Here is a 12636-nt window from a genome sequence, read left to right on the forward strand (position 1 = left end):
ACATGCTGAGGAAAAAGAGCCAGCAGAGCGGGAGAGGCTACGCCCAGACGCTGAGAAGAGAGCGGTTCTGAGGGAAGTGCCCGGCGCAAGGCGTGCTGTGGACCCTTGCGCGGGAGAGAAGACCCTGAGGAGGCCCCGGGCTTCAGCGAGGGGCCCGGCCACAGGAGTCCGAGCGAAAGGACGACACGAAGAGAGACGACAAGGACTCTGCCAGGAGCATATTCAGGAGAAAATGAAGCTGTGGGTTGGGAAGTCCCAAGCCTGACGTGGACCGGTCACCTCAGGCCTCCCGCCCTAGCACATTCTTTCTGGTGCCAGAGATCTCGTATCTTAGTCCCTCTCTGTGACTCAGAATCTGTGTTTCTTGCTTTGCCATTTAATTTTAGTAATAATTAGAGCTGCTTCCAGGAGTCAATTTTCTTCCCTTCTCTCAATCATGCTATGCTTGGGATTCTGACGTGACAATCAGTGAAGGTGTGCAGCTCCAGCTTGGGCCCTAGTTTCGGTGTAAAACCTCCTGGGGAAAAGGACAGTTCCCTTTTCAAGGAGGTGGTTTTCCTTTTTTCCTTGCTTTGTTTAATTAACTTACTGCACATGGAGGGGTCAGAACTGGCCCTAGAACAAAAGACTTCGCTCGCCCCACTCGGGAGCGTGGGCACCACAGGGAAGAGCATCAGGTCCTAAGCGTCTTACAACACTCAGGTGAATGTGAGAAGTGGGTTATTACACCCCTTAGACTCACAACAGTGAAAACCAAGGGTCACAAACAAAGGGTCAAACAGAGAAAAAGACCTTCATTGGATCTGCAGTTTGAAATGTGGGTTTGTGCTGGAATTCACTTCCATGCTAAAGTGCAGTTCAAGGGTCACAAACTCAAATGCTTAGGGACGCACAGCAGGTGTCTGGAAGGCGTGAGCCAGCCCGGGGGGCGGGCAGTGGCCTCCCTGAGCCGCTGTCTGTCCAAAGAACAACAACTCCTCAGCCCCAGCTGCTGCCACAAATGAAGACGACCTGACTTTTCAGAGAGAGGTCGCGGGTTCAGATTCTTTTGTGAAATCTCCAGATGTTTAGAAGTGGGGAACTAATTCCACTAAACAGTGACAACGACAAACAGTGCAGGCCAAGCAAGACCGGACACAAAGTCACCATCTGAAGTTCACTTCTTCTAAAGAGATTTCAGCGCATTCTGTTTCTTGAATGATTCTGTTTGCATGTGTTTTTAGAAACTGTGTCTCAGAGACAACAAAGGTTTGACTCTGCCTTCTCCGCCCCCTCCCTGGGGCTGGGCTGCACACTTTCTGCTTCCCCGGAGAGTGACGTGACTCTGTTCCCTTCCCAAGAGCAGGCGCTCCTGCAAGGGCTGAGGACAATGACACCCTGGACATAGCTACTGATGATGACATACCAGCGGGCGTTCCTCCGAAACTCTAGCTGCTGAATCACTCCAGACTGAAATGACTTCAGGACTGGCCCTTTAAAAATCGAGCACGCTACCGGGCAAACTCCTCCTCCAGGGAGGTTCCTTTAAATAAGAGCCAGCTGGCCGGGGCCCTGCTTTACTCCCAAGCAATACCTGCAATCGAGGTTTCCTCCCCAGGAGATAGCAGCCTGTGAGCATGGCTCAAGTGTTTGTGAACAGCAAAATCCAGCCTGGGAAGGTAGTTGTGTTCATCAAGCCCACCTGCCCCTACAGCAGAAGGGCCCAGGAGCTCCTCAGCCAGTTGCCCTTCAAACAAGGGCTTTTGGAATTTGTCGATATCACAGCCCACCATGACACCAACGAGATTCAAGATTATTTGCAACACCTCACGGGAGCCAGAACGGTGAGCCTGGGGTTTCCTTCTAAAAGGCTGGGGAGGAGGCTCCCCGATTCCTTTTTCTTGTCGGGGCTGTGAACGGGGTACGCCTGCGCCTTTCTCTAGAACACCGCTAGGGCTCTGTCTGTCACTCCAGGCGGCTGGAGGGCTGTGCAGGTGGGGGAGGGCGCCTGAACGAGGACACTGCTTCCTTGAATGGGCGGCTGGACTTCGGCCAACGGTGCTTTCAGATCAGAGGAGGGAGCACAGCTGACTGTTGGGCGTCAGGGGCAGCGGGCCCAGCAGCTGCCCAGGAGTCACTGAGGAACTATCTGGAGTCTTTGTTTTAAGCACTGACAGTCTGCGCTTGCAGGGCTGGGGTGGAAGGAGGGATGCAGGAGCCAAGTGTGATCGGTGCGTTTCTGTTGTTGCGCAAGAATCGTGTGCACTCCTTGCTTTCACAGGGCCCAGTGGGATTTGCTGTCCTTCCATCTTTTCTCTAGGCTCTCTTTAACCTTCATCTGAATCGCTCCTTCTTCCCTATCTTATCTAACTCCTCCCACTGGAAAAATCTAACGGCTCATTATTGCTCCTTAATCTAAATTATGGGATGTTTCCAGGCCTGTTAGGGAGTCCAGAGGCCAGAGTTCCGGATGGCTCTCGCAATGGTTTGCTGTGTGATCCTGGTAAGTCACCAGCTCTGTGACTCTCAGGGACCTCCTGGCTGCAGCACCAGACTGGAGGAGGTGACCGCTAAATCCCTTCTTGCTATGAGTTGACAGTGGGACCCTAAGAACTGCTGTCCTCTATGTGAACAGCCTTCCTCTTCCTCAGCACCCACGGCTTCCCGGCAAGATAGCCAGCTGACCAGATTCCCCAGCATCAGTTCAGGTGCTGGGGCGGGGGCATGGTGGTAAGTTCTGTCCCACCAGCTCACCCAAACTCCCTTTCAGGACGCACATTCTAGGACACAGCGTTTGCAGAAACACATATCCTAGCTCAGGTTTAGTTTGACTTACCGTGTTCTTTCCGGCTTCTCAGTGTAAAGCCTGGGAGGCTGTTCTCCCCCCCTCTCCAGTCAGAAATCAGCCTTCTGGTGCAGAAAGAGGCAAAACACGCTACCTCATTGCTTCCAGGGCCCCTGCTGTCAGCTGAAGACCCTCGTCTCTGGAAGGAGGGAAAGGGCAGTGTAAGTACGCCTGTGGCCCCCCGCTGTGAGGCATCCCTCTGGGCCAGCGGTTCCCAAATGTTGCTGCTCATTAGAATCACTTGAAGAGCTTTTTTTAAAAAAAAATTCCCAATGCCCAAGTCACACTGCATGCCAATTAAATCACAATATGGGAGGTGGCAGCCAGGCATCAGTAGTTTTAAAGATCCCTAGGACATGGATACAAACATTGAGTTATAAGATGAATAAATTCTGGGGATGTAATGTCCAGCATGATGACTATAGTTAGTAATACTGTATCGTATGCTTGCAGTATGCTACGAGATTAGATCTTAAGTGTTCTCACCGCACACACACACGTGCAAATGGTAGCTGTGAGGTTATGGGTATGTTAATTAACTTGATTGCGGTCATCATTTCTTAATGTAGTATATGTGTATCAGACCATGACACTGTACACCTTAAATACACACATATTTATTTGTCAGTTATACCTCAAAAAATCTGGAAGTGAAAATAGAGTTTATCTCCTGTCAAAAAAACAAAAAGGTAATTTTAATTTGCAACCAGGTTTGGGAGCTACATCTTTCAGCCCGGCAGCACCTATTCTCTAGCAGGAAAAACAAACCTCTTCACGCATTCATTCAACAACTGTTTTTTCAATTCATTGTAAAGCAACACATTTTCTTCTAGTGGTCTTTTAAGTTTGTTTTTGAATTTTTCAAAATACTTTCCACAGGTTCTTGAGTCCTGAATAACATTCCTCCAAGGGGAAGAACAAACTCTTTGAAGTTGTATACTTCATGATCCCGAACAGTGAAGGGTTTCTATTAGAAGAGACTGGAAACCTTGAGAGCTGTCGCTATCTTGCTTATCCTGTGATGCCTGTGTGCTGTGCAAATAGTAGGAGCCCAGCAAGACTTGATTGATTACAGGAACGTAGGCCTTCTATCAGGCCATGTACTTGGAGAAACTGGTTTTGGTTTCGACATAGCCACAGCTCCTAGATCAGTGCCTTCACTTATTCCTTTCCCTGATGTTCTTTCTTTATGTAAATCCAAGTTTCTGACCTCTATCTTTTTCCTTCTCTCTGAAGAATGTCTTTTTTTTTTTTTTTTCTTTTTTTTTTTTTTTGCGGTATGCGGGCCTCTCACTGTTGTGGCCTCTCCCGTTGCGGAGCACAGGCTCCGGATGCGCAGGCCCAGCGGCCATGGCTCACGGGCCCAGCCGCTCCGCGGCATATGGGATCCTCCCAGACCGGGGCACGAACCCGTATCCCCTGCATCGGCAGGCGGACTCTCAACCACTGCGCCACCAGGGAGGCCCTGAAGAATGTCTTTGAATGTTCCTTACGAGGCAGATCTTTGGGAAACAAATTCCCTCAATTTTTGTTTGTTCGAGAAAGTCTTTTTCTCCTTTGGTTTTGAAGGATAATTTTGCTAGATACAACAAGTATTTTTAAGCACCTACTATACTAGGCACTTTTCTGGACATTGGAAATACTGCCATGAACAGAACAAACAAAAATTACTGCATTTGTGGAACTTACATTCTAGTAAATGCAATTAATAAAATAGTATGTTGGAAGGTGGTAAGTGATGTGTGCTATGGAGAATAAAACAGGAAAGGCAGGTGGGCTGTAGGCAGCAAGGTACAGTTTCAAATGGAGTCATCAGGGCCTCACTGATTTTAGTAGATCTCTAAAGGGAGTGAGGGAGCAAGGCATGCAGAAATGTAGGGGTAGGGCATTTCATGCGGTGGAAACAGCAAGTGCTAAGGTCCTGGGGTAGAAGTATGCCTGGCAAGGAGGCCTGTATGGGTGGAACATTATGAGTTAGGAGGAGATGAGGTCCGAGAGATCACGCGGTATAGGTTGGTGAGGCCTTTCAAGCTATCACACGGAGTGTGCTTGTGATGGGAGATGAGATGGCACTGAAGGGTTTTGAGCAGAGGAATAACCCTATCTGACTTGATTTTGAAAGGGTCGCTCCAGTGGCTGTGGGGAAAGAGACTACAGGAAGGCCAGGGTGAGGGTTGAAGCTGGGAGACCTCTGGAGGCTAGAGCAGTTAATTCAGATGAGAAAAGATGGTGGCTTGTACAAGGGAGTAGCCAAGGAGGTGCTGCAGAGTGTTGGGAGCCTCTGAGTAACACTAGAGTGCAGGAGATGCCACCTATCTGAAGCTGGGGCTGGAGAAAGCTCCAGGAGAGGAAGGGCCCCAGAATTCCCAAGCTTGCTTTTATGGTGGCAGTTCTCTGCTTCTTGGCAGTAACAGACTCAAGTTCCTCCGAAGAGGCGGATGGGCCAGGAGGGGAGGGCACAGAGGACGAGTCTCCCTTCCTCAGCTGCATCAACAGCTTCCTGTTTTGTCATCACAGCCTCCCACACTGTCCTGCTGCCAACTGATCACACTGACCACAGCCAACTGTTGCCTAGCCTAGAGGGTGGGTGTAAGGGCAACGGGCCCTTTCAGCTCTCAGGCAAGCCAGCTTGTGTGCCAGATGGTCTGCACAGAAGTCCGCCCTGATCATGTTTCAGGGCCTGCCTCAGGTGGCTGGGGGCTGCTGTAGAGCTGTGGGTTCCCAAAGCCTCAGTTACCGCAGGAGGAATGAACCACTATCATTGCCAACCAGTGGTTTGCAGATGTGACCTCTGAGAGTCAGCATCCCCTGGGAACTTGTCAAAATGCAAATTCTTGAGCCCCAGCCCGGATCTCCTGTATCAGAAATGTGCGGGCAAGGAGTAGACACGTATGTTTTTAACAAGCCCTCTGCAGTTCTGATGCAGGGTTCAAGTTTGAGGACAGCTATCTAAGGAGAAGACTCCTTACTCCTCAGGGCCTTCTCTCCAAATAACTGAACTCAAACCCCCTGGGCCAGCACCCTGGCCAAAGGTGGAGATGTGGCAAGAGGAGTGACCATTGCTCAATTCTTTCTGAAAATAATAGAAGTTCAAGAATGAATACATCTTCGTCCTTATTTAAAGCTCAGATGAGTTTTCCTCATTTAGGTAATGGCTTCTACAGAAGGAGCCCTGTATTATAATTACATTAGAATTACATTAGGATTCTGTTTTATTTACCATTGCAACTGACCACAGCCAACTGTTCCTGAGGAGATAGAAGCCAAAAGGCCCCCAGCAATTTGAGAGGTGCTTTATTTTCCCTAAAATAATGGCCAGATCCAGGGGGAAAGTTAGGTTTCTGACCTCATATTTCTGCATATTCTTTCAGCTAGTAAAAAAGCAATGTTGCCTTGATGGCGCTTCCATTTGCAAAGTCCCTATACAGGCGTGCAGTGCAGGTGGGACAGGCGTCACCTTCTGTGACTGAGGAGGACATTACCAGGCTTTCCCGCTGGAACACAGTCCTGTGTGCTCTTCCCCACTCTTGGGACATAGGAAATAGCCATAGCAATGGAGTGTAGGAGTCTTCCAATTTGGGGCCTTAATTTTTAAAGCCTACTTCCACCCAGACCCCCTTCTTAATAAAAATAAGGTAAGGGCTTACCTGAAATAATCCTGCCCTTTTTCTCAACTCTCACACTTAAAAAAAAAAAAAAATTTCATCTCAACATCTCAACCCCAATGTTCATAGCAGCATTATTGACAGTTTCCAAGATATGGAAGTCACCTAAGTGTCCATGAACAGATGAATGGATAAAGAAGATGGGGTATATATATATATATATATATATATATGTAATGGAATATTACTCAGCCATAAAAAAGAATGAAATAATGCCATTTGCAACAACATGGATGGACCTAGAGGGTATTATGCTAAGTGAAGTCAGACAGAGAAAGACAAATACTGTATAATATCACTTATATATGAAATCTAAAAAAATACAACAAACTAGTGAATATGACAAAAAAGAAGCAGACTCACAGATACAGAGAACAAATTAGTGGTTACCAGTGGAGAGAGGGAAGGGAAGAGGGGCAATACAGGGGTAGGAGATTAAGAGGTACAAACTATTATGTATAAAATAAGCTACAAGAATATGTTGTATAACAGAGAATATAGCCAATATTTTATAATAAGTGGAATATAATTTATAAAAATTGTGAATCACTGTGTTGTACACCTGAAACTTATATTGTACATCAACTACACCTCAATTTAAAAATGCATCTGAATTACTATGCCTTCTGAGGAAAGTCAAAAGCTTTGAAAATATTCTTGCCGCCTTCTGTCTTTCACCTCTCCTGCCCCTTCTGGTATGTTCCTAGTGTTCTAGGAGAGGACCTGCTTGCTCCTGACCACTCAGGGTACCCGCATTGTGCTTGTTTCTTCACTGCCAGTCAGCCTTTCTGTAACACTCCTGGCCTGGAATTTGCCTGAGCCACAGTGAAAAGACTTCTCCTCTCTCCTCCTTCCAAGAGCCGTCTAGAATCCTGGAACACGCCTTACCTAGCAGCAGGGAGGGAGCCTGAGTTTGACTCAAGATGAACACGTTAGGTGGGTAGAATGACTGTGTCAGCCTGGCTGACCCTGGGCCACCCACCCATGCCAGGTGTGAAACCAAAGCAGATGCATGTCCTCGCTCCCAGGGCTGCAGCACTTAAACATCTTATGATGGGCCAGGTATTAGAGAAGGAGATTCAGACACCACCACCCCTTCCTTAGCTGAGGACAGAGCTCACAGACGAGAGAGACAACTCTAATAAACTCTGAGTCTAAAATCAGAGACAGAGAACTGATGCAAATACTTTTCCAGCTGTACTTAGAGACAGACTCCTTCCTGGTTGGCATGGCTCAGTTTAAGGGCTCAGGTGTGGTCCCAGCTGTAGAGAAATCAGAATTCAATCAGGGTGGTCCAGCTGCGGCCAACCAAAACTCTTTCCCTGAAACATAGTGTAAAATTTTTAAATCCCTTTGACAAGTTAGACAATCTCACACACACAGAACATTCTATTTGAAAAGCATCTTGGCTTAAGAAGGTTCTTGAATGAATAATGTTATGCTTATAATAAATTTCTGCCCTGAAAGAGTATACATGAGGAGGTTGTGAAGTGATTTGAAAAGCTTTGGATCATGGGAAATATTTAGAGGAAGGATAAAATGTCTAATCTAATAATGATGTTCTCTAAGTGTCCTGGCTTGTTTGCTTTTTTAGGTACCTCGGGTCTTCATCGGTCAAGAGTGCATAGGTGGATGCAGTGATCTAGTAAATATGCATGAGAAAGGGGAGCTGTTGACACGGCTAAAGCAAATTGGAGCTCTACAATAATTATAGGTGAGTGACAGGTGGGACGCTGGGCCAGGAACACTGGGAGATGATGGAATTGTACTGCCACGTTTTATTACAATCTAGGAAGGCACTCTGGCTAGGGAAAGAATGATCTGGGGTGATTTGAGGAACTGTGACATCATGTATGAGTTTCCCATTTTACAAATGGATTAATTTAATCAATGGGAGGAAAGCTTTTCACTCAACCTTCATTTAACAAATATTTATTTAGCATTTACTATGTGCCAGACACTGTACGAGGCACTGGGAATACAGAGATGAACAAAAAGATAACATGGAACTTATATTCTAGAGAGGTAGACCGATCAAAAACAAGTAAGTAAATAATTCCTGAAACAAATGAATAATTTGATAGAACATGGCAGGGGGATAGGGAGTAAATTAAGCTAATGTGGTAAGGGAAGGCCTTTTTCAGAGGGGCTGGTTGAGCTGAGACCTGATTGACAACAAGGAGACGGCCATGTACAGATGAAGCAGAAGGGCTTTTCAGGCAGAAGGAATAATAGCGAGTACAAAGGCCCTGCGGTGACAAGTATGGAATATTCAAGGAACTGAAAGCAAGCAAGAGCAGACTGAGTGAAGCACAGAAAGAAGGAAAAGTAGTAAGAAATGTGGGCAGGGACCAGAGCACACAGGCCATGGTAAGCAACCTAGATTATTCTAAGTGCAGTGTGAAATCAAGGTAATTTTTGCTTTACCTGTGTTCACCCTGCAAATCAATTCAATCTAACTGGCCTCCCAAATGACAAAACAAAGTTTTCTAAAATTGTAACCTAAAGGAGATCTTTGACTGAATGGAAAACCATAGGGTGATGAATTCTTCAGAAAGGAATCAAGATACTTTTGGGGTCTGATGGACTCCCCTCCCCCCAGCTCTTGTTAGTGCAAGCTAGCTTCTAAGCAGGCCAATTGCACTGACTCACACCTGGAAAGACTCTGTTTTAGCCAAAGGAGAAAGGGGTTCAAATTAAAATGTTCTTTGAAAAGCATTTATTGCCCACTAATTAATAATTAATGCTTGAGCAATGAGTACATATAATTTGTGGTGGTTACTCAGAATAGCAACAGGAAGTGAAAAAACAAGGTCTGAAAACTGCAACTGAATCCCTTGAAATAAAATAGTCAATGTTATCAACTTTTAATCACAATTCTACAACATCACCCCCTCAAGTAAGCACTGTGTCTGTTTGGGTTAGCTTTCTGGCCTCACCCCATGCACGAAAGCACTCAAAACCCAATTAACTGCTGTACCAAATGTTTCCTTTTCTGGAACACTCTTTAGCAATTTAGGCTTAGATGAGAATGAAAGAAAACTTACGACTTCCCTGGGAAGGTGGGAAACACCATTTCCCCAGCTACCTCTATGTTGTCATGGGCACTAGAGTCCGCCATATTCCCCAGGTCTCTTTATCTGCATTGTCCTTCAGTATATTACGCTCTCAGTATTCTACTGGCAACTTGCATCTCAAGGCCATCTGTAACCAATTATGCTTAAACAGCAAGAGTAAGTGTTCTGGTAATGAAAGGAAAATGAGAGGAATTGATCTTTTCCAAGAAAATCCAATTCTTTGTATTTTTTCCTAGCAGAGCAGACCCCAGGCTGATATCCCCCTTGAGAGCTGGATGGCATTGCAGATAATGACAGCACTTCCTGGTGGATGGACTTGGGGCTACGTTTACCCAGCTACAGCAACTGTTTACTTAAAAGTTTGAAATATGTTAACGCAAATAAAGTGGGTGGGGGGCATTTTGGGGGCAAAAACAGCTTTTTCTTCTTTTGACTCGGTATTAAAAGGGGACCAACTTGCCCAAAACAACAGGTCTGAGAAGTTCGATGGGAGTCTCGGGTTTCTTGTGGATTGGCCCTTTGGTTTCCAAAAAGACAAGATATGCTTAGGATTCACTCACTGACCCAAAAGATGTTGCTTCTCTTTGGCACATGTTCCTTACTACGTGTTCTCCACATGCTGGGGCTCCTCTACCTCAACACCAGTGATTCTCAACCAAGTATATCCCAGACCTCCTGGGTTGAATCTATAGTTGGTTTTCTGCTACTGTCCAAAGATTATTTTGTTGAGTTTGACTTTATAGAATTTATATTATGAAATCAATGGATATTCTGAATATGCTTTTTCAAAGGGTATCTCCCTAGCCACCATCCCCACCCCACCTCCTACCCCCTCCTACTGTGAGAATCACTGCCGTGAACCAGTGTTCTGAACCGTGACAACTCATAGATCTCACAGGAAATATTCAACAATTCCGTGAAGGGTCTGAGCATGCAGTCTGAGAGACGCCACTGAAAAGTTAAGCACGGTTGGTCTTCATTTTGGGCCACAGGGATCAGAGGTATAAATGCAGATGCTATGATCACGTGGCAACACTCTTGTTATGTAAGATGGTTGTCCAGGGAATCGTGGACAAGTGTGTATTAATTTGTTTATAAACAAAAGTAAAACATAAAATTTTAAATGTTACATAGAAAACTTGTATCCCCACCTCCAAGAATATGTCTGTGAAAGTAGCCAAATTTGGGAAACTCTGTTCTAAATGATTTTCTCTCTCTCCTTTCTTTCCCCCTCACTCTATGAAAACTTAAGAATTCCTTATTGTGAAGGTTGTTCTAGAATTGCAAGATTAAGTTAATTTCCCTCTGTAGTCTCTACTATGAATGGTTAATTTCTTCTCTAATAAAGAAGTACCCATGGATCACACAGTGATTTTTGTCCAATTCTTTCCTACATTCTCAAGACCTTAAAGAATGTGATTATTGCAGAATATACCAGTTTAAAGTTTTTTCATGTTCATCCCCTGCAGGCACATGCTATTGTCCTTCACTGAGTATAAACGGTTGGTGTAATTTTATAAATTTCATAATTTGAATATGTCAACACTAGCCTATTGAATAATGTTTAGGATTCAATAATAGTCTTTTTCATACCACATTCCATTTTCCTATTTCTCTCCTAATACTCTCGTAGTTGTGGCTTCCTCTCCCTTCCCTTATGCACCCTAACCACTCCCTGCAACCAGATGGCTGTGGATGATCGAGTAGGTTACACACTGCACAACACTATGAATGCCACCCCTGGAGGCTGTGCAGTGTGCAAACTGCACAGTCCCTGATCACCTCCAGACCACTTGCCTGCTCTTTCTTTCACATTTCTGTGTCCTTGCTCATTGTGTTTCTTCCTCCTGAGATACCCTTTCTTATCCTTTGTTCTTCTTTCAAACCCTGCCTTCAAGGCCTGATTTACAGACTCTCCCCTCTGGACCTACCCTCTCCTCTGCCTCTTGACTAAAAAAAGTCATTGTTCCTTCTTCTGTAATCTTAAAACATCAGGCTGTATTGTAGTTAATCATCTGTACTGGTCTCTCGCCATATTCAGAAATACTCAAAGGCAGTAGCCTCGACGTAAAAACCTTCATATGCCCAGTTTCTAGCACAGAGGTTCTATTTTATCAAAGCAATACATGCATGTGGTTTAAAATGTCAAACAACACTACAACACTACTCCACCCCTCCCAAACCCCAGTCCTGGCCACACATTTATCAGTTTCATAGGTATTTAAGCTATTTAGAAATACTGTAAAATGTATTAGACGTATATAAGAATATATAGATTGCATAGTTCTATTTCAATGAACACCCATGTATCTGCTTCCAAAGTTAAGAAGTAACGCACCCATGTAACAGCGTGCTTCCAGAGTACTGATAAAGTACCTTAGAGGCCCAGAACTTCCCTGGCGGTCCAAGATCCCACATGCCAAAAGATAAAAAAAAAACAAAACCGTACTGTAGAGGCCCATGTGCCCCCTCCCCTTCCTCCCTTCACAGAGATGATCTCTAGTTCATTTTGTTGTAATCATTCTGATCCTTTATAGTTTTACTTCCTACAATATCCCTCAGCAATACATTTTAGTTTTGAAAAGCAATAGCAAACACCAACCTAGCTGTGTAAGGAAAGGGCAATATTCTCACCATCAGATGAAGGGCCCCAGGAGAAGATAAGCTGAACAGAGGCTCTGAGTCATAGATTAGCTTCTGTTTCCCTGGGAGTTTACCAGAGGGGTATTCCCAAATGAGTCTTTGGAAACACTGGGCAACGCATGGCTGGGGAGGTTATTGTATGAACAGGTACTGGGCATCCCCCAGAAATATGTAATGGAAATGGGCTGCTCTGCATTTTCGGCTTCCATGGCCAGCCTCCAGGTTTCAGGAACAGGTCCAAGCACACCACATCCATAGCAGTGTGGCAAGCCCATACTCCCTCAGCTAGCCAAGGTTGTGTCATGGAGAACAGAAATGTCATCAGTACAAGGCAAACTAAGTTCAGATAACGATCTGCTTCAGGCTCTTTTAAGCAGCCTCACCTCAAGTTAAAAAAAAAAAAAAAAAAAAAGACAACAGTTGAGCT

At 45.3% G+C, this 12636-nt stretch overlaps 1 protein-coding gene across 2 annotated transcripts; it reads left to right on the forward strand.

Moving 5' to 3' along the window:
• Window positions 1–1528: 1528 nt before the first annotated feature.
• On the forward strand, window positions 1529–12124 carry GLRX (glutaredoxin). 2 transcript variants are annotated; one of them, XM_082620966.1, is made up of 3 exons: window positions 1529–1823; window positions 8084–8203; window positions 9803–12124. In XM_082620966.1, exons 1-2 carry the CDS (start codon window positions 1617–1619, stop codon window positions 8195–8197), a joined length of 321 nt encoding a protein of 106 aa, XP_082477092.1. In that variant the 5' UTR covers window positions 1529–1616; the 3' UTR covers window positions 8198–8203; window positions 9803–12124. The 2 variants fall into 2 exon arrangements, with proteins under 2 accessions (XP_082477092.1, XP_082477091.1); XM_082620965.1 differs by having other exon boundaries at window positions 1533–1823; window positions 9806–12124.
• Window positions 12125–12636: the final 512 nt, after the last annotated feature.

The sequence above is a fragment of the Mesoplodon mirus genome (genome assembly GCF_964341445.2).
Source record: "Mesoplodon mirus genome assembly, chromosome: 5".
NCBI lineage: Eukaryota > Metazoa > Chordata > Mammalia > Artiodactyla > Ziphiidae > Mesoplodon > Mesoplodon mirus.